Source organism: Malaclemys terrapin, chromosome 9 (assembly GCF_027887155.1).
Source record: "Malaclemys terrapin pileata isolate rMalTer1 chromosome 9, rMalTer1.hap1, whole genome shotgun sequence".
NCBI classification, from domain to species: Eukaryota; Metazoa; Chordata; order Testudines; family Emydidae; genus Malaclemys; species Malaclemys terrapin.
In genome coordinates this window covers 88656460-88678551 of record NC_071513.1, presented here as the reverse complement: position 1 = coordinate 88678551, position 22092 = coordinate 88656460, and the positions used below count along the sequence as shown (strand labels likewise).

General features: G+C 39.4%; 1 protein-coding gene across 1 annotated transcript in view; it reads right to left on the bottom strand.

The window, feature by feature from the left end:
• The window catches only part of SERPINI1 (serpin family I member 1), a 69381-nt gene that overhangs the window by 20574 nt on the left and 26715 nt on the right, over positions 1-22092 (bottom strand). The window contains exons 2-5 of the mRNA XM_054038966.1: positions 10970-11237; positions 8693-8923; positions 5040-5234; positions 3322-3526 (exon numbers count right to left, since the gene is read on the bottom strand). Coding sequence (XP_053894941.1) covers positions 3322-3526; positions 5040-5234; positions 8693-8923; positions 10970-11219 — 881 coding nt within the window. The 5' untranslated portion in view covers positions 11220-11237. The remainder of the gene's footprint in view (positions 1-3321; positions 3527-5039; positions 5235-8692; positions 8924-10969; positions 11238-22092) is intronic.

The window sequence follows — 22092 nt, the reverse complement described above, 5'->3', positions numbered from 1 at the left end:
ATCACTTTAGCTCTGGTTAAGCTGGAAACAATGATTTGAAAATGAAAAATGAGAAAGTATAATTTAACAATCCTGTACAATTCTCCCCTTTGCTATTAAGAGAAGTTATACAGAGTTTCATTTGCACACAGATAGCACAGACAGAAATTGGAAAAGTTGTGATTAACTCTGCTGTGGCTAGTCATTCAGGCCCGATTACAAATGTATAAGTTTAAAAAATGTTCACTTTATAATTGGATACCATCTTTCGGGGGTATGAAAATTTAATTTTATTCCACTGCTGCTTTCAATTTCTCAGTGGACAGAGTCTGCAGGCCACATTTCATAACATGCCTTTTCAGTCAGAGGATAAAATATTTATGAAGTGTTTATTTAGTGCACTGATAAAATCCTGCAGATCACCTCTGAATCCTAATGGAAATCTAGCATGCTGGGAGTGCACAGTTAATCTCTGCAGTTTAATAAGGGAATGACTGTATCTCTATGTTGAATTTCAAGCCCACATTAGTTTTTTTCAATAATCTGAAAATACAGAAGGAGATTAATGGCACCCAATTTTATCCAGTTTGATTATTGTTAATTCATTAACATGTACAAAATGCTTTAAAGTGCTGGATGAAAGGTGCAAACTGAGGTTACATTGGGAGTAGTAGATCTGTATTTCCCAGCTGGTTGGGACGGGCTCCTCCACGCGAAGGGGCTTGAATACTAGCAGAGGAGGAGCTGTTGGTTAGAGGAGGAGGAACAATAGAAGTGGGAAATACACATAACCCAGCAGGACTGGATTAAAGCCTATGCACTATAGGCGCATGCCTAGGATCCTGACTCCTGGAATCATGTGACATTATAGAGTCCCGTGTTCCCTGTAAGCTGCACGCTTGAGCGGCTGTGGCGGAGAGATTTAAGTGCCACGCATCTGTTCAGGCGCCCCTCCCCGCACGTTGCTCTGTCCTGCAGCTGCCCCTGGGACCCTCCTGCTGGCTGTGCAGGACTTTCTTAAAGAGACAGTGCATTATTTCTGAGATTTCCCCGTCAGTTCACACACACTCTTTCTCCCCCTGCCCATGCACCCCATCTCCGCAGAGCAGGGGAGGTGAGACAACAGGGCTCAGAGCAGGAGAGCTTTCAGGGAGTGCCTTAAAGAGACAGCGCAGGGTGGGTCTCAGAAACTTCCCCAGCAGCCAGCGCGCACACACCCCCCCCCCCAACACATACTTGTATTATTGTTGTTGTTACTTCTTGGTACTTCCTGCAATGCACACACATATATTCTCTGTAATTTTATTCTTTCAAAGTGTGTTATTTTAGTGTTTTGACTGGTCTATGCATTTCATAATTTTTATTTCTCTTACACTTAAAATTTAATTCTTTGAGTAGTGAGTTCCAAAATGCCAAAATGCCTGTCCTGGCTGGAGTAATTATCCCTATTTAGCTTTTTAAAAATATATAATTATATCTAAGTTTTTTGCTTCTACTGGTGGCACACATACCTCAGTGTACATAACAAAATTTATTCTGCACCTGGATGGAAAAAGTTAGAGGGAACATTGATAGTCTATGCTTAATTATTATTTTAAGTTTCTAGCACTTATGGTTGCAAAGAAAAGCTTGAAAAAAATGTGATAGGACTGTAACAGATGTAATGACACCTGCCTGAGTCTGCAGACAGCCTGGAACAGTAGTTCTGAAAGGGATGAACTGCTCCATGCATCTCAATGGAGGCATTGCTCTGGAGGGCCCTGCCAACACCACCCCAGCTGAAGAACAGTGTAATGGGCCCAGCCCAAGTAGATACACCCTGGCTGCTGTGTAAGCCCCCTGGTGCCTCTTCAGAGTGCAGGGGACAAGGGTGGTGGTGAAAGAAGTAGTTACTTGTGCTGCTCTCGGGTGGAGGGAGGAGGTACCCTCCTGGCTGGGGGAGATGGAGACCCCAAGATAATGCCCTTGCCTTTCTGGGAGGTATTTCCCAGCCTCTGCCACTCCAAGTGATGGTGGGATGGGGTATGGCTTGAGACAGGACCAGAGTGGGATGGTGTGATGTGCCCAGGGCTCTGGCTTGCCTTCATCTAGCCCTATAACTCTGGATTTGCTCCACAATCCATAGCATGCTCCCATGGCTGCAGGTATCTTCTTGAAAAGGACCTTCACATGGGTACAAGGGTTAGGTTGAGAGAGTTTTTATTTGTTTAAAATAAAACAATTATAAATTATCCCTTCTCAGCACACAGTGGCCCTCGGGTCATATGTACACCATTTCAATTAAATGTTACTGAAATAAAAAGCAGTAACTACCATTTTATGTCTTTATTCAGCAACAACAGAATGGTGGCAAAGATAACGGTTCCTTAAAACCACTGGACCATAATGCTTTCCAGATGTCCTCTGCCACCATCTGTTCCCGGTTTTCAAACCATTCCTTTGCCACTTTTTTTTTCCCCCCCTTCAGTTGTTCAGTTTGTAGAGTGGCCTAAAGAAGCCTTACATAAAACAATAAATGAGAAGCACAATTATATTCTTAGATATACAGATATAATGAACGTTCAGCTAGTCTAAATTGAGAAATTAAGATGATTAAAGAGAATCTTTTCAAAAACTGCATACATCACTGAGGGAAGTTCTTGCTGTACACTGAAAAGCTGTCAATGTCACCTAAGGATAATAGAAGCAATGGCTTGATATAAAGTCCTCTGAAGTCAATAGAAGTCTTGCCATTGACATCAGTGGACTTTTGTTTTCCCTTTGGGCCTGATGCAATGTGGAGGGATTCCTGTATGTTCTTGCGCTTATTACAGAATAACCTTGCATACGACAAACACTAAAGTTATGTAACTGCAAATACTTCCTTATCGAAAAGATAACTGGCAAGTTTGTAAGGGTCACCACTGCAACAGATGGCTACAGAAAAGCCTGACAAGAGGTTTGTATCTGATGGAATGGATCTATCATTGCTCCAAGTAACCAGTGATTTTAAGGTTGCAAGATTGAAAACTTTCTTACTGTCAGCACTGTAAATCAATTTGGATCAACTTACATCAAAATAAAATGGCCTCTTGGAGGTAATTTTAAATGGGAAATCTCCAAGGATTCCCTCCCTGTTCTCTCTCTGCCCAGAAATTTCATATCTGTATTCTAAAAACCACCACCCTGCAAAGCACATGACAAATCTATACTGAAAACAGAAAACACCGTTGTGATGATTAAAAGCATTTGCTACTGCACCAATTCTTCTCTACTACCCTGTACAGTCATATAATGACATAGCAGGTAAAGCACATACAAATGCACCCCCGTTAAAATGTGTACTTGGAAATATATCCTCACCTTGGTAGATATACTTCCACTTTTTGTTTTTTCACAGAGTTAGCCCATTCCTCAATCAACTGGGCTTTGACCAATGGCTCCAGTGTGACTAGTGGAACTTCCTGTCTGGAAAGAACTATCATCATACTTATCTCATCGCCTTCGTATGGTATTTCCAGAACTTGATAGATACCTCCTGCTTCATTGGAGCCATCGCTGAACTCTCCTACAAAAAAGGAATATAATTCCATAATAAGCATTTCCTTTAAACTTTGTCTTTAATAAACAAATTGAGGGAAGATGCACGCTATACAATACTAGTAATCTATCAGATGTAAATTAAACATAACAAATATGTACACTGTATTCAGAAGAAGGCAAAACAAGAAATTTTAAATTACTAACCTCATCTTAAGCTTGGGTAAAAATTTCCAAAGAGCCTAAGTAAACTGGCTCACTGACTGTCAATGAAACTTAGGCTCCCAAATGCCTAAATTATATTTTAAAATAAGGCTTAAGCCAGGCCTACACTACAGATTTGTGCTGGCATAGTTATCTGGGTCAGGGCGTGAAGTGGTGGGATCCCTAACTAACAATTATACTGGCAGACATCTGTAGTGTAGATGTAACTTAAAGGTGCTTTTGAAAATTTTAATCTTTGTCTCAATTACTAAGTCTTTCTTAATACTTGATTCCTTGTGATGTTCAATTAAAGTTTGTAAAGTGTTTCTAAGATAATTTATAGTATTTTAAAAAGTAGACCCCTCAAGTAGGTTAGAATACAATTCAGAAAAAAACATGCCAGTTAGACTGAACATAGATCTCAGCTTTTGATACCACTTATCACTTGACCAATCCTCCTCTTATTACCTTAGTGTCATTATCAAAACAATTCAGCTATACACTGCTTACATTTACTTGTCTAGCATTTTCTCTCTCCAAGTGTAGTTACATCCTCATGTGGAGAAAAAAGACTTAACTTGCTCCCTACTTGGTCTGCCAGAACCCAAATTTGTTATCCTTCTGGGCACCCCTTTTTTCCTCACAGTCTGAGGTAGATATGTTTCTAAGCAATTCTTTACTCATTAGAATTTATGAAATAGGTATACAGAGCACAAGACAGGCACTTACAGTTATATTTTAGAAATCTGAAGCAATAAATAAGTAGAACAAAAAATTAAATTTCCCTAAAGCCTATTAACTTTCAGAGCTGCTTTTGAATAGGATAAGAGATGACACCTTACACATCAGAACATGATGAAATCAAACTTCAAAATCAAACATTTAATAATTTTTAAAGTTTGATTTAAGGATCTTTACTTTGTATATTTGACAAAACGTGACGTTGACAATTTGTGTTTTAACCATTATAAAGCTTAAACTTATTGACCCTCAAAGTCTACCGTCATTAATTATTATTTACCCCCCATCATAATTTGCTGCAACTGAAAATTTAAATTGATAAAAAAGAAAAACTGCTTAAAAATAAGCTTCAATATTACCTGTTGAAATTATAAAACAAAATAAAAGATGAATTCTGTCAAGGCAACATGTAACTGACCATGTGTGTGAAGAAATACCCAACAAGGGAATGCCAATCAGGTAACTGCACATAGTTGGGCAACCATATACAAATGTGTGCAGAATTGTGCATGGCTGAATGCGTAGTGTCATATTATTGCTACAATGAGTTAGAATTATCTGCATTAATTAAGTCAGCTGTCCAGGTCCCAGCTTACCGTAATAAAATTCTCCCTGTTGGTACATCATTGGAATCTGCACTTCACTTTCATCATCTTTAGTGAAAGAGAAAGTCCTTGTGTTTTCAGGTCTGAATTGCGACTTCCAGTTTCCCTTGAAGTAGACTGCATTGACGAGGGCCAAATGAGTTAGAGCACTGAAATCCCTTGATGAGGCAAAATCTTTGATCATGTCTGTCAGATAGAAAGGAAAAGAAGGAATGCTTCAAACTGCACGTAAAATTGAATATTCAATCAAAACTCATCCAGATCGCAAAAGGCAAGAAAATAAAAAATAGCACTAACATAAAATTTACATTTCAGATTTTCTCAGTAAATCCCAAATTAAATTTCCAGCATTTTCAAAACCTAAATCACAGTGTTGGTATGTAAATCCTTCCTTCAAGTGGCTATCAGTCACTTGTTTCTAAGCATCACTTTTAAAATATAACACACACTGAAACCTTGAGGAAATGTGAGTCAAATAAAGAAAGTTTCTCCTGGTTTACGGTACAGTTCACTATTTCCCTCCCAGGGGATTAACTTTTAGGGACTTGGGCTGTAATCTGAAAAAACACCTAAAGATGTGCTTAACTTTAAGAACATAAAGAGTCCCATTGATTGGGGCCTTTAATGTTCTTGCCCCTTTTGCCCCCCCCCCCCTCAGCTGCCGATGGGCAGGAAGGGGGCAAAGGGAGCAGCTGCCCCGGGGCTGGCCCTTTAAATCACCACTGGAGCCCCAGGCAGCACGGGCCAGGCGGCCCGGAAGGGCTGGCTGGGGGATGCTGACCTCCCAGCCCTGCCCCTTCCACCCGAGGCCCCATACCGATGAGTGTCTATAGTTACTTTCACCCCTGCCCCCATCATTTTTCTGCCCCCACCACTTTGTGTCCTGGGCGGTTGCCCTGCCTTGCTTACGGCCCCGAGAGTGGGTCAGGTACTCTGTTTTCACACAGGCAAAAATCCCACTGTCTCCAACATAAGGACTGTTAAAGAGAGGAAGCCCTCAACATTTGATCCACAGACATTTGCTCATGGAAAGGAAAGGAGAAAAGACATCTTACATCTACTGTAGTCATGAGAGGCTTGTTAGCTGAGCATAGCAGCTGCTATGCTTACACTCCTAAATAAATTATTCCAATCAGAGTGCATTGTCCGTTACCTGACATAGTTGATTGGATATAGCTTGTTTTCAGTAAAATAATTTTGAGTTTATAACTCTATAAGAATAGTGACAAATCTAGTCACTGAATTTAATAATTGATCCCAGATGGATTCCTTACGCCCATTTATGACCAACATACTATATAATGGGTTAAAAAAAAAAAAGGCACTCTATCTGGTTATTACTTCTCAATTTATGATTTGTGCGTGAGTGTGTTTAGAGTCAAATTCTGCCTCTGGATGCATTTGCAGAGCTCCACAGAGCAGCCAGTTGGTATCACATTTGTGCATCTGAGGGCAGAATCTGGGTTCATGCTGTCCTGGGAGTGACTGTTTTTGTTTATACTTCAGTTTATTCAGAGCAATGTCCCTTGAGGCAGAAAGTTTACCAGAGTCAAGAGAACACACACACTCACTCAGTTCCAACATAAAAGCTTGTTTGAATACGGGGTGTGGAGGGGAGAGAGAGATCTGAAAATCTGAAGTCTTTCCTTTCCTTGTTTGAAATTTCATTTTCAGTGACATTTTCCAAACAGTTCTTGGTAACACGCATTACTGTATATTAGGTTTCTATATGATTTGGAATATTTTCTTAAGACAGTTATGTCTCATTTATTTTGCACCTTGTTGAGCACATATTACTCAAAGCTTTGAGAGGAGTGTGTTTAACAAGCCATGGATGAAATCCCAACCACCCCCCGTGGCATGTTGTGCTAATGAGGGAGAAGGTCTCCTCTTCCCTTGATAGCAGCCAGGCAAGAATGAGCTCTGGTGCTACAGAGACATTAAGCTGAGGGACCATGACTGCCTGTCAGTGCATCATGGCCCCAATGGATTGTGGACTGCCAGCTTGGTCAGCACGAAGGATGTCGTGCAGCAGGCATTAGACAGGTGCTTATACTGTGCCTTCTAAAAACACAAAGGTGCACCCAACTGTACATTCACCTATGCCAGCATGATGTGACCTATTGTATGGCTAGTGCTACTTTGTCCCCTCCATTTCTGTGTCTCCAAACAGCAAGGCAGGATTTCCCTCCGAGATGCAACACATTCCCGGATACCTTGGCAAAACAGGATGAATTCAAACTGGAGCAAGAGCCTTAACATTGAGTACTTTTCCCATTTATGCCACAAATTGACGTATTAAATAAAGCATTTCTTCCCATTACAGCTCTACAGTTAGATTCTCAGGTGCTCAGCTATCATGGGGATGTGTGTGGTAGAAATTCCTAGAAAGATTCTGACCTTACCTTTAGGCTTAGAGTGTTGCAACTAAGGACAGAATCTGGCCACTATTGTTAAAATATTAACATCACAAATTAATTTAAGAGACATGGTGGAAAAATAATTAGAACAAAATTATTCTTTCTGATCCACAAGTTGGAACACGCTCTGCTTCTATTTGTTCTCCAAGTATGTATAGAACCAAACAATCAATGGGAGCACCACACCGGCAATGATCAGAATTCAACAGCAAAACTGAGCAAATACATTTGCTTTTTTAGTTTTGCATACTTTCACCACTGCTAGTAGGAGAAAGTAAGCCGGGCTCGGGTGGGGATTTAAAGGGCCCGGAGCTCCGCGGTGGCCGGAGCCCCGGGCCCTTTAATTCGCCCCTGAACCACAGGGCTCCAAGCCGCCTCTGCAGCTGGTAGCTCCAGGGTGATTTAAAGGCCCTGGGGCTCCCAGCCACAGCCAGAGCCGCAGGGCCTTTAAAACTTGGCCTCTTCCGGCTGAGGCCACGCCCCTGATCAGGACTCCGGCGTAGGTAAGTCCTTTAAGTTACTTTCACCCCTGCCTACTAGAGATCTCCATTCACCTTAGCAGTGATAGTCTTATCAATGGTCAAATTCTGTCTTTGGCAACAGTGATATGGCTTCCACTGAAGTCAACAGGGGCTGCATGTGTCCAGATTTTGTCAGTGGATCTGCACATATCTACCAAAACTGACTTTCTATTCCTTAACATATTTGGGCCCGACCCTGAGAGGTAACGAGCACCCACAATTCTCCTTTTAAGTTATTACTAAGCTCAGGCCAGTAACGCCTTTAAACACATTTTTTATTTAGTAACCAACAGTTTTAGAAAGAAAGCATGAAAAAAAAATATTTTCATTAATAAATATATTTATATTAAATAAAAAATAGAGAATCAAATCACTGAGTGATAGCTAGTAAAGTGTCATTATTTAGCAATACATACTGCAGTTATTTTCTTACATGTAGAAGAGGAAATGAGAGTCGCTTAGATACCACGGTGTGGTTAGTGATGGCAAAAGCTGATTTTTTAAAGGACTATCATAGTACAGGGAAAAAAAATATAATAATTGTATTAAGAACTGATACTAGAATTCTCTGAGAGAGAAGATACCTTAATCTTAAGTGAGAGAGAAGATGACAGACAAGACAAAAGTCAACCAGTACTGACCTACTTCAGCATGACACAACCAAACATTTACAGTAAGAGAGAAAAGAACCACAGGGACTTACTATTTGTATGATTCTCAACCCACTTATTGATGTGGTTAGCTACAGCTGCACTTTGACTAAAGTCTACATTTTCTACTTCAGCTTTAAAGTATTTTTTCACCAATTGCAAAAATTTGTCACTGATGTGAAATCCATTCTGAACATAGAGGGAGTTGGCAATTGTCATCACGTACTGGCTTTCCTCAGTAGTTGCCATATCAGAAAGGTCCTTCAAGAATGACAATTCTTCACCTGGAAAAAAAAAGAAAAACATTAAAAGTAGTTTGTTTTCCTTAGTGAGGCAAACATACTAAGGAAATATTACATATTCTCCCCACTACCAATTCATAATGATATTTTAGCCTCAAGTACAGAAAATCCATTAACATTCTAGAGTTGTTTATTTTGTTTTGTTTTTTAAAAGACTCAGACATAGAAAATGTAAACAAATCAGAGGTCCAAAAAAACAAAAAACAAACAAAAAACCCAAAAAACAAACACCCTTCCCCCCCAAAAAACCACACAGTGACCAAGATAATATACTACATTACACTGTCTTGAATGTTCACATTGTAGACTGTTCCATTTCAGATACTGAAGATGTGAATTAATCTGCATGGCAGGCCACTGTGCAATGACTAGTTTGGGTTTGACTCTCCACATTAAGCAGCATTAGCGATCCATTTCCTCAACCCCACACACAATCCTGCCAATTGTAGTGCTTTCATTTGTCCCAACATCAAAATGAATCATTCTGATCTATCCCGGGAAAAAAATTATTTATTCTCGCACGTTTCCCTCCCAAATGGTCAACGGGTCTTGTACTGTGTCTAAATGTTAACAGTTTTGGGCCCTGGGGAAAAAAAAAAAAAACACAATGAGTTTCAGTGCTAAAGCCCTCCACTGAGAACTCTTCATCAGCGGAACTCAGGTCTAGGGACTTTGAAATCACTTCAGCTAATTTCAGTTGTCAGGACACTGCCCAGGGAAGGAGAAAAGCAGTCTCTTAGGTAACCAGGAACTCTGACAGTAACAGGTTTCACAGATTAAAAATCTCAGCAACCAGAATTGCTCCTGGAGTCAAATCAGAAGCCAATAAAGCATATGGAGAAGAAGCGTAGTGAGTTTAATGTGTACTGAACAAAGATTCAAGCAACCTGCTGCTTTCTACAATAGCTGAAGCTTCTGGTTGGTCTTTGGAGATAGCTTCATGTAGAGTGCACTGCAATAGCTGAAATAGGAGTTGATAGCTGTGTACACAAAGTAGGTGTCTGAGATCCGAGCATGGCCTGGTATGCATTAGCTGGACTACACTTTCAAATATCAGAGTGTAATTGTCTGTTTTTTAATCCCTTAGAGGCAAAAAATTGTAGAACTAGGCAGCAAATATAATCTGCAGACATCATCTATGTAGGAGACTATGCAAAAGGGCTATTGCAGGGCCAGTGGAATTACATGCATATATCTCCAGAGCACCACCTTATTTCCTAGGCTGCCCTCAAAATACAGCTCCTCAGAGGCCCCCAGGTCCAATGGGTTTCAATAAAGGCCGGAAATTTCACTCACAGGTTTCCAAGCAAACACCTACGTACAGTACCTCTCAGAATCATTATGATCCTTTGATGTGGCGGTCTCTAGCTACAGTCACGTTATGGGGTGAATTACACTTACTCAGAGACATGCGGTAAAGTGGAAATGCCCAGCAGATTCACTACAAACAACCACCACTACTAACTGTGAACAAAATTTGCCCCCAAGTATGTCCACACAACAATATTGAAGGTACGCAGATGTAACGGGGGTAGAATTTGATCCTATATTATGAAAAACAAATAGGTATTTACACACAAAAGGATAACCTATAATATAGGAAATTTTTCTAAGTTTATATTTTCTTGTCTCTATATTTCAACTCACAACAACGAGTTCATACAATAGGCATTATCTGCCCATCTGTTACCGATTTTAAATGGGAGTTTCTTATCTAATGATGCTAAATATTTACCCCAGTACACCAGCTGTTAAGATTTCTTCTATTATTCTAAATTTGATCACCTAATCCCATCAAGGAATCACAAAATAGTTATACTAAAAATATTTACATTAGACATTACACAAATTGCATAAAATTACAGTTTCAAGACAGTTGCTCTTGAAAAGTAGTAGAATAACAGGTGTTCATACTTTCTCCTTAAGAAATCCATGAACAAAACCTTGACCTTTCCATGGTTGTTCAATAGACTCCATCTCTTCCTTTACAACAAAAATACATAGAGAAACACAATTAGAAGACCTTACCATTTTTCAAGCTGTCATATCCCAGGGAATGTCGAATTTCTTTCAAAGTGGATCCATGAGCTCCAAGCTCCACCATGCCTAGGGCAATTGCAATGCTCAGAGGAGAGAATAGAATATTCTCATCTTCCCCGGTGGCCCGCAGCTGATTATAAATGTTCACTGAAAACTCTGCAATAGCTTCATTAGGAAAATTTGTGCTGAAGGCCTTACTTTGCAAAACCAGCAAAGACAACAGTCCAAGGAAGTACATGTCTTGCGAGTTTCAGGTCTACAAGATAAAATGTTAGAGAGGATGAGTAAACTGTATTTAAGAAATAACAGGCTCCATTCAAGAGGTTGGACAGAGCCAGGACACACCACCGTAAAGCTAATTACATTGTTTTGTACCATGGTTGAAAGAAATATAAATTAGAGAATTTTAACATGCAACTTATTTATTGGGAAAGGGGTAAAGCTAGTACATGTGTGTTCCAAAGAGATTTCTGTAGCAGATTATTAAGATAGATAATTACAATATTTATCTATTCTATTTTGTGCCCTTTTACTTTCAAAAGTCACCTGCAGTTCAAAAACTATTTTGATTGTCCATCTCTGTTCCTTTTTGGAGAAAAAAAGAAAAAGAGGTCTAGCAACAGCTTTCCTTCCAAACGGGTTTTGCCAATAGTATGTATATTAAAAATGAAGTTACATGCAGGGCTTTGCCTAGTCGAGGTCCCATTTACTTAGCTAAAATTGTGACATGTCAGGCAGTGGCTGTTGTGTTAATGAGCTTCTGCAGTTCTGCAACAAAGAAACTTGTTCTTTAGTTGGGAGATCAAAAAAGGCAGACCGTCCATGTGCATTGCTGAGCTCTCTCTCTGCCCTCCAGTTACACTGAAATCAATGTCCAAATCAGATGAAGATATGTCGTCTCCTACTGAACCTGCTTTGAGTAAGCCCACTAATACCCAGACCAATGGAAACGTACTAGGGAACAGGGCTGGCTCCAGCTTTTTTGCTGCCCCAAACAGTGAAGAAAAAAAAAAAAAAAAAAAAAGCCGCGATTGGCGGCACTTCGGCGGCTGCTCTACCGCATCGCTTCATTCTTCGGCGGCAATTCGGCGGCCAGTCCTCCCCTCCGAGAGGAACTGGGGGACCCGCCGCCCCCGAATTGCCACCGAAGACCCGGACATGCCGCCCCCTTCCATGGGCCGTCCCAAGCATCAACTTGCTGCACTGGTGCCTGGAGCTGGCTCTGCTAGGGAGGCTGTTTGGTCACAAAGCATGTGCCAACGTCCTAGAGTGAGACATTGAAAGGAAAATAATTCAAAAGCTTAGTGGGGGGGAAAAAAGGGTATCAACTGAGTGAAATAAGACCCTTGTTGGTAGCAAACCAACTAAGAAGGGGTTACTTTTTCCAGCCAGAGTAAACATCCACCTGGGGATCTTTAGGAGTGGGGTCAGTTAATACAGTGTTTGGCTGGAGTATCCTTTGTTGAGAGTGTCACAAAAGGAGGGAAGAAGAACTCAATAGAACAAGCTCTGGTACTCAGCTCTCTCCGGCAATGCACTGCAGGCCTAGCTGAAAATGCTTCAGCAAAGAACAGTGCTGCCAGCTTTCACAATTTTATCATGAGTCTCATGATGTTTTTCTTAAAGCCTCAGCTCTTAATCACATAACTCTATGTGAGAATTTATTTTTTAAATAAAAACTGACGAAGTTGAAGTTTCTAATCCTCATGATTGCAGAGGAAAGCTTGGAAACATGACTCAAAAAGGCTCCAAAGCCAGAAGGCAAATAAAAAGACTTTTTCGGGGGGCTTAAATCTCATGATTCTTGTGGGGCCTGACTCATGATTTCTGAATGCGTGGGGCTGGCAATGCTGATTAGTTGTTTGCTTAACTATTTCAGGACACTAGGGCTCTTGAAGTCAGTGACCTTTACATAATATTACTTAATATTTATATAGTGCATTTTATCTTCAAAGCACTAAACAAGTGTTATCCAATTAAAACTCACAACACCCCAGAGTGGTAAGCAATTAAGCATTACTACCCCCTTTTCATAGATGAGGAAACACAAGAATTAATCAGACGTGCATGTGTTTTGGCTACAACTCTGATGTAGCCATTATTTAGTAATCTCCCTCACCCTTAGCCACATATGTCACAGATAAGATTTTTTGCTTTGCTTTTTCAGTGAGAAACCAAAACACTTTAACTTGTTAACTGCTGTGGCGTCCACACAACATTCACAAAAATGAGGCCTTACTGATGCACTAAAGGAGCTCATGCATATTAGCCAGGCATTGTTTTATGGATCCATATTCTTTTTTGCTTACATATTTGTATGGACCTTGTCCCATCCCATAGCTTCCAATAAAGTCTCCCAAAACGGAATTTAACTGTATGTCTCTTATCCCTTCTTGTGGATCAATCATCTTCCCACTTCTTAGCAAGATATCAAGAAACCCTGCAGTGGAGATTTTTATTTCATTAGTTTTTGCTTTATGTAAAACAAATCATCTGGGTCTGGAGCCCTGTCAGCTTTGTTGCTTATGGCTTGACTACCTACTTTAGCATAATCATAAGACCATCTAACATTGCTTGGTCTCCCTTAGGAAAACGTCTCCCAGTCTTTGAGGCATGACCTTCATTACTTCTTTCAAGAACATTGACGCAATGAATTCATTCTGTTCCAAACTAACAACAACTTTATCTGTCACTAGCTTCCCACTTACCTTCCTTAATGACACTAAGGATTTCTTACCTGCCTGCTGGCTACCCAGCAATTTTAGGAATTTAATCTTTTTCAAACTTAACATATAAATCATAATAAGTTGAACATGACTGTCTTTGCTAGTTGGGACATTTAAGGCTTTCTTCTCAACGAACGGGTGTGTAGGCTATTTTATATTATTACAAGAGCACCTAGAAACTCCAAACAACAGCAGGGCCCCATTTTGCAAGGCGTTGTACAAACATTTAGTAAGAGAAACACATCCAGCCTTTATCAAAAATAAATTTACACCATCAGTTCCACAGCTAAGTACGGAAATACAATCCCAGTTCAAAACTTCAGCATAATACACATACAGGGTTGAAAAGACAAAAGGATATTGCCTATCTAGCAGTACCATAAATATATAACTGAAAGCCATTTTATAGTCTTACCTACTTTAGGAAAAAATATCATTTTGTACTGCACAGTACTACCTTTTTGTGAAAGAATATCTATAAGAGACACTCCTCTACTGTGAAGAATTTGTAAGCTAAACAGCCAGGACAGACAAAGAAGGGGAGGAAGGCAGTATGATCTTCATTTTACAGATGGGGAACTGATGCACAAGGAGATTAAGCGACTTGTCCAAAGTCACACAGGAAGTCTGCAAATACAGGAATTTAACCCAGATCTCCTGAATCCCAGTCCAAAGCCTTAAAACAGACGTCCATCGCTCTTTTCCAAAGATGGGTCCAAAGCAACACCTGGCCTTTCTGAGCTTGCCCCCAAATTTTGGAAAAGATCATATAATGATTTAAATAAAAACTTCATATGCTCTGCTGTATGGGGGTGGACTTAAGCACATATTTAAGTGCTTTGCCACATCAAGGCTGTAGTTTTAACTCATGCCAGCTTACTTTGAAAACTGAAAGGGATAATTAGTTTGATGCACATTGCATCATCGTATCTGTCATTTCAAAAGAGCTTTCCAATTACGTCTGGTTGTGAAGATAGCTATTCAGCACTCTGATCAACCGTCTGCCATATGTGGTATGGTCAGATAGGCTATAACAATAGCAGAAAGGGAGATGCACACATCTTAGAGAGAGAAAACTTCAATGGCTAATTTGGACCATTTAAATGCTAAATATTTTTAATCAGGTTTATGCAACAACACATTCCCAACACCACCCCTTTTCCTTGCACAAAAATCCCCCACACCTCAGATCTTAAACTTTTAAAATATATATTAGTTGTTTTGCTAATCAGAGTGTAATTTTTTTTTTTTTTTTTTTTTTTGGTAAATGAAGAACAGCAGATTCACGGCCATTAAGTTACCTGAAAAGAGAATAGGGCAGTTTCATTTAGTTCTCTGGTAGGTAAAATGCTTCCTTATTTGTATATTTAGAGTCAAGTGGTATCAATATATAAAAGCAAAAACTGGATGACTATATTTAATGTAATAAGTGAAAAGGATATCATAATAACAGCCATACTGGATCAGACCAAAAGTCCATCTAGCCCAGTATCCGGTCTTCTGACAGTGGCCAATGCCAGATGCTTCAGAGGGAATGAACAGAACAGGTAATCGTCAAGTGATCCATCCTGTCGGCCATTCCCAGGTTCTGGCAAACAGAGGCTAGGGACACCATCCTTGTATATGGCTAATAACCATTGATGGACCTATCCTCTATGAACTTCTCTAGTTCTAGTCAGTTTTATACTTGTTCAATGCTACCTTTCCTTTTAGTGGTCAGACAGGGATCTTTTAACTGATAGTTTTTTCCCCCTTCACAATTTGGACATGGAGATTTGCTTTTTTAACGACATCCTGGTACATGAAGTTTAAAATTGAAGAAAGATAACAGATTGCAAACTGATTCAGGCCTCAATTCAGGTAAGCATCCTTATTCAGCGAAACACTTATGTACATGCTTAACTTTAAGCTTGTGCTTATGGCCCATTGACATCAATGCTTACAATTAAGCATGTGCTTAACTGCTTTGCTGAATTGGGGTTTCACATGTGAGCGGGTCAGAACTATATCACAAAGTAATATTTCGCAGAGATATGCCTTTAAAAACAATAGTGAACAACAAAAGTACTGTCTAAAGTACTGAACGTTAATTTCATGTTTCACAGATCAGTCGATAAAGCTTTGCAGAACCAGCCAGACTGGTCTGAAAATTTCTGCTGGCATTGCTTGTCAGGAACGATGACATAAATTTACCATTTTTGAAGTTCTCTTATCTGTTCAACCTGAAATTTGTGGCCATATCATCAGGCAGTGTAAATCTGCATTATTATATTGATTTACACATCACCTGAGGATCTGACTCTTATTATTCCAACCATATAACTGGGATTGCTCTTATACCATCAGCTCTCTTATTCTTTGCTTCAGGCTATATTCCTCTCTGTTATTATGCTATCCCAGTCCTTTTTTGCAAAGGGTCTGATCCACTGGACTGATGAGTACTTCCTACATGGAGTAATACATTCTCAGCACTCACTGATTTCAACAGGAGCTGAGGACACTCAGTACCTTGCTGGATTGGATTTACATTGAATTACAAGGCAGTCCGGAATTAACTGTACTGTATACATAAATATAATTTTAGCTTCATTTCCTTCACTTAAAATGCTCTAATCTATGCCTGGAAAATTAGACAATTCCCATGAGCATCACTGGCCTTTTTAGATACACCTTTTCCTTTGAGCCATCAGCATTAGATGACACTAGAACCTATCAGTCTCTGCATTAGCAGAAGCCTCAAATCCCCAGTTAAGTGGTACTGTATTAGCTGCAAAGAAGATTAAAAGGAAAAGAAAAGGTTAAATAGAATAGACTAAAGAATGTTTAAAAACCAAGAATAATTCAGTTTCCGAAGTTACTGTGTATACTTATGTGAAATTAAAGTTATTTTTCACCAAGTTGATTGCAGAGCTAAAAACTTTCAAACAAAAGAAAGAACCCCTACCCCAGAAAAGCCAATAGCCTAGTGATTAGGGCACTAACCTGTGATGTGTCTGATTTGAAGCTGGATCTCCTACATCCTTGGTGAGTGTCCTAACCAAGAGGACATTGACTGTTTTGGGGAGGAGGTCTTTGTCGGTTGTGTTTTTTGCATGAAGGACATTGAATGGCCTTGCTTTTGTTCCATGCTGGCATGAAAACAAATTCTGAAACCTCAATTTTTTTCATGAAATGGAAACACTTCTAGCTATGATTACTATGTTTAAGAGTGTCACCAGGTGACTCCTAGCATAAACTACAACTCTAGTTTTATAAGTCCACACATTTCTAAGCAACTGATGTACAGATAAAGTGATCATTAATTAGGGCCTGATCCTGTGAAGTTCTGAACAGCTCTTCAGTTCCCACTACGATCAAGCACAGATTCCAAACCCATTGGGTCAGGAGACATGTCTAATCTATGGTTTGCAAGATATCATGTTAAAATGTACGGCTCTACACAAATATTTTAAAATAAAAATAAGCATCCAATCTCCACACACACACACACACACACAATGGGTACACACAGAATGAGAAAAGTTAAGTTGCATATGGCAACACAGCAAACCCACGGCAGAGCTGGAAATAAAACCCAGAAGAGTCCAGATGTTTATAATCCCGTCCTTTCAACATCAGACCTCACTGGCTCACTGTCAAAACATAGTGATGCAGAAATCTGTGCTGCTGAACTAACTGTTAAAGCAAAACCTCTCGTAATTCTACAGCAGAAAGATCTGTCAGACAATAACATCCATCATTTATTGGCTCTGACATGGTAAAGCAATTTACGCAGGTCAGCTCTGAACATTCTCCTTCTCACTTTTCTGTTGTCCTCCCACATTACCAAGGAAAATACTGCAGTCCATTTTCAAAAATTATAAATCAGTATTTTCTGGAGCTAGTGAACCTTTTGGTTACAGATTTAGGGCCCGGTATTGTATCGTGAACTTATCATACTGCCCATATTGTTTCATTTTTTACTTGTTAATTAATTAATTACAGTTTTAATCGCACTGATAAACAATAGAATACTAATTTAAATTATAAATATTTGTGGATGTTTTTCTACATTTTCAAATATATTGGTTTTAATTACAACACAGAATACAAAGTGTACTGTGCTCACATTATTATTTTTGATTAAAAAATATTTGCACTGTAAAAAAGATAAATAGTATTTTTTCCATTCACCTCATTCATACAAGTCCACTCAGTCCTACTTCTTTTTCAGCCACTCTCTAAGACAAAGAAGTTTATTTATTTACATTTATGGGAGATAATGCTGCCCGCTTTTTATTTACAATGTCACCTGAAAGTGAGAATAGGAGTTTGAATGGCACCGTTGTAACCAGTGTTGCAAGATATTTATGTGCCAGATATGCTAAGCATTGTATGGCCATTCATGCTTTGACTTGTAGGCTCTAAAGTTTTACATTGTTTTGTTTTTGAGTACAGTTATGTAAAAATAAGTGACATTTTTAAGTTAAACTTTCACGATAAAGAAATTGCACTACAGTACTTGAGGTAAACTGAAAAATATTTTTTATTTTTTTTTACTGTGCAAATATTTGCAATAAAAAAAATATAGAGTGAGCACTGTACACTTTGTATTCCGTGTTGTAACTGAAATCAATATATTTAAAAATGTAGAAAAACATCCCAAATATTTATAGTAAATTTAAATTGGTATTCTACTATTGTTTAACAGTGTGATTAAACTGTGATCAATTGTGACTACTTTTTTAAATCTAGTTAATTTGTTGTGTGGGAAGTGGATGCATTAACTGTGATTAATTGACAGCCCTTGTCTCATCTTATACTTAGACTCTAAACTCCCTGAGGCAGGGAGTGTCTTTTTATACTGTGTTTGTACAGGTGCTAGCACAATGGGGCCCTGGTCCATGACTAGGGATTCCATGTTTGATGATAATACAGATAACTATAACAAAACCCAGACCCCTCCATCACCAAGGTCAATAGAGCGCCAGGCAGTTGCAAGGATCTGAGAGGTTCTCAGTACAAGACTAGGTTTTAGTCTCTTTGCAACTTGGCAAATACTTTATAATCAAGTTCTTCTTTCCTTTAATACATTTCTATCCCCAAATATTTGGGGCAATTGTTTTTATACTATGATTTGCTGGTTATCTATTTGCGTTCACTGCTTCCTGTTTGTAACTTACATTGTATATGCCTAATTCATACAGCATAATTCTCATCTCCCTCCTAAAAAATATTTCAGTAATCCACACTGGAGAATAGTGACTTTATGGAGGAATAATTATGTGTGAAATTTAGGGGGCAGCAAATATTCTCAAATACCCATCAGTTACATGAACATTCAAAAAAATGAAGAGGATCCCATGAACCATGGTGAAACAAACTCGCTCCTTTTAAACATGCGTATATTTGCAAATCGAATTTTTTAAACATGCTCAACCAGCCCTAGTGTTTTCTTAGTTTATTAATATCGTCAGTGTTCTAGCCAGGGAAACAGTATCTTGTTCTTATTCACACCAAATACACTCCCCCCCCCCCCCCCTAAAAAAGTTCTTCTGCAAAATACCTATAGTATTTAATAGAAAATTATCACCTTTCTGTAAGTATTTTGGGCCATCCAATAAAATTTAACAAAAAATTTTATCCCTGCTATAGAATTATATAGGATGGTTCAAGATTCTAGAAAGTGTATCACTCTAAAAGCCTACTGAATGCAAGAGTAGTTTCTGTAGAACCTTAGTGGCCTTCATCACTGTTAAAAACTTTAAGCCTTTTCCATCATAATGAATGTTATTTGAGACAGCTGTCTCTTCTCCTTATGAACATTACAGAAAGAGGTGTTTAAAATAATTAGTTGCGGGAAAAAATAATCAATTAACACACAAGAATCCAGCACACTCTATTATTTCAGTTCCAAAGCAGGCTCCATCACCTACTTTTCTAAAGGATTGGAGTTGGAACCTGCCTTCAGTGGAAGAAGCCAGAGATATTTCTTTACCAGATGAGCCAGGAAGCACAGAAGGTGGGTAGCTCATGGGGTGGCCTCAGTGTTCCAAGTGATGTGGCCTATGAAGTTTGCAGTGATTTTGTAGCCTTGTTGGGCCCAGGATATGAGACACATAAAATGGGTAAGGCAATATCTTTCATTGGATCAACTTCTGTTGATGAAGGAGAAACTTCTGAGCTACACAGAAGTCTTCTTGAGGCTGAAAAGAGGACTTCAGATTCTGAAATCCTTTTACTTCCAATAATTCAGATGTTGCCAGGTGGAATGGCCACCCTCAGCTTCCTCACAAAACATGTTACATCAGATCCTGATGATGCAACCTTATCTCTTGTTGTACCAGAAATTAAGTCACTACACTAGAAAAATCACCACAGCGTGTCACCTACTGTGAAAATAAATGTCTCTTTCTCCTTCATGTTTATTTTTGATAAATGACTTGACTACAGCCTGACATTTACCTAACATTAAGAAACAATTACCTGTGGCAACATTCTGCGCTAGTGACATTTTTCTGTTAATTACCATAGGGTAGCTCAACTTTGAGTATTCACAGTGACCAAAAAATGTTAGCACATACTTGGATTAACAGATTATTTTAAAAAGGGCGCAAAGTTGCAGAGAACTTATTCAATTTAACATTTTTATACCATCTCTTTCAGTTCAGGGTTTCACTTAATATTTTTTCCTATAAGCCATTACAATACCATTTTTGCATCTATATTAGGTGTCTCTAATGTACCCACTGCTGTTCATGCTAGGCACCATGGACATAACGTATTGCACAAGATGATTCAATAGACTAGAAGATTCAGTACTAAGAATGAAGCACTTAATCTTTCATCTCTAGGTCTTCACATTCCAAGTCTTCCTCATCTCTCTCCCAAGACCTGTGAAATGGGAACGATAAGTATTTATATGCCTCACTAGGATGTTTTAAGCCATAACTATCACTTAGATTTTGTCTGAAGATGAAAAATGCTATGCAAGGGCAATCCACTGGTGAGTATGTGTTACAGTACCTCTCTGTGCATAATCTAGAGCACTGGTTCTCAAACTTTTTTTTTCCCCACGGACCACTTGAAAATTGCTGAGGGTCTTGGCGGACCACTTAATGATCTTTCCAAATGCTGTTTGTACCGTTAGCTAACTATTGTAAAGCGCTTTGGATAAAAGCGCTATATAAAAAAAACAACCTTAATAAACTTTTTTTGTTCTACAACTAAAAGCACACAAACTCATATTTTAATGTCTGTAGCCTTACCTTTCTAATGCGATGGATGTGCCCTCTGTCCCCCACTGCAGCAGCCCCCGAGCTGGGGCTGGGAAGGGCGGGGGGAGGGTCTTTCCCCAGCCACAGCAGCCACAGAGTTGAGGCTGGGAAGGAGGGCCATTTCTCCCCAGCAGCCACAGCCCTGGAGCTGGGGAAAGTCACCTCTTTCTCTGGCCACCACAGCCCTGCACATCCCAAATTCCCCCACCCCCTCTTCTCACCCCACTGCCCCCTCCCACCTACACCGTATTCCCCCCCTAAGGCCACCACCTCACCTTACATGTGCATCTTCTCCAGGGTCCAGGCACCTAATTAGAGGAGCCAAGCCTGTGCGGCTCCACTAATTAGGTGGGTGGCCCTTCATTCTTTCACGTGCGACTGCCCAAGACACGCACCTTAGAGGGAACTATCCGCAGACCACCTGAATGGAAATCACGGACCACAGTTTGAGAACCTCTGTTATACAGGGTTTTAGAATGATTCCAGTAGAACCCTATAAGACTTTTCCATAAGAAAATCAATAGCACTATTATTAACAATGACTTCAATGAGAGAAGGATCAGTCCCCAGGTAGTAACAACTTTAGGGTACTATCAGCCTAGCGCACATTCACATGACCCATCTAGAGGTGATCCCTATTCTATTCCCAGTCCTCTTGAGCCTTCAGTTAGTTGAGCTCTAGCCTTCCAATGCTTGATACTCAAAATCAACTATCAGCTCGTTTAACACATAATAGCGGATGTGAACCAGGAATTGCCCACTATGCTACTAGCTTGTAGTTCATCACTGTGAAACATTTTGGGACACTCAATATATATGAGTACGAATGGAGTTTTAAGTCTCTTGTTGTTCAGTTTGTGTATGTGCTTTGATCTTTGTTTTCAAAGTTTGTCAGCTGTAAATGCCTTCACAAAATAAGAGAGACCAGGCGGAGGAGGTAATATCTTTTAGTGGACCAGCTTCTGTTGGTGAGAGAGACAAGCTTTCAAGCTTACACAGAGCTCTTCTTCAGGTCTTGCTTGATACTTTTATATTCTGCAGATACTGTAATATCAGAAGGCATTACAGCAATTTCTGTAGCATAAAAGTGACAGCTTTCATTACTTATAAAAGCATGCTTCAGTACATG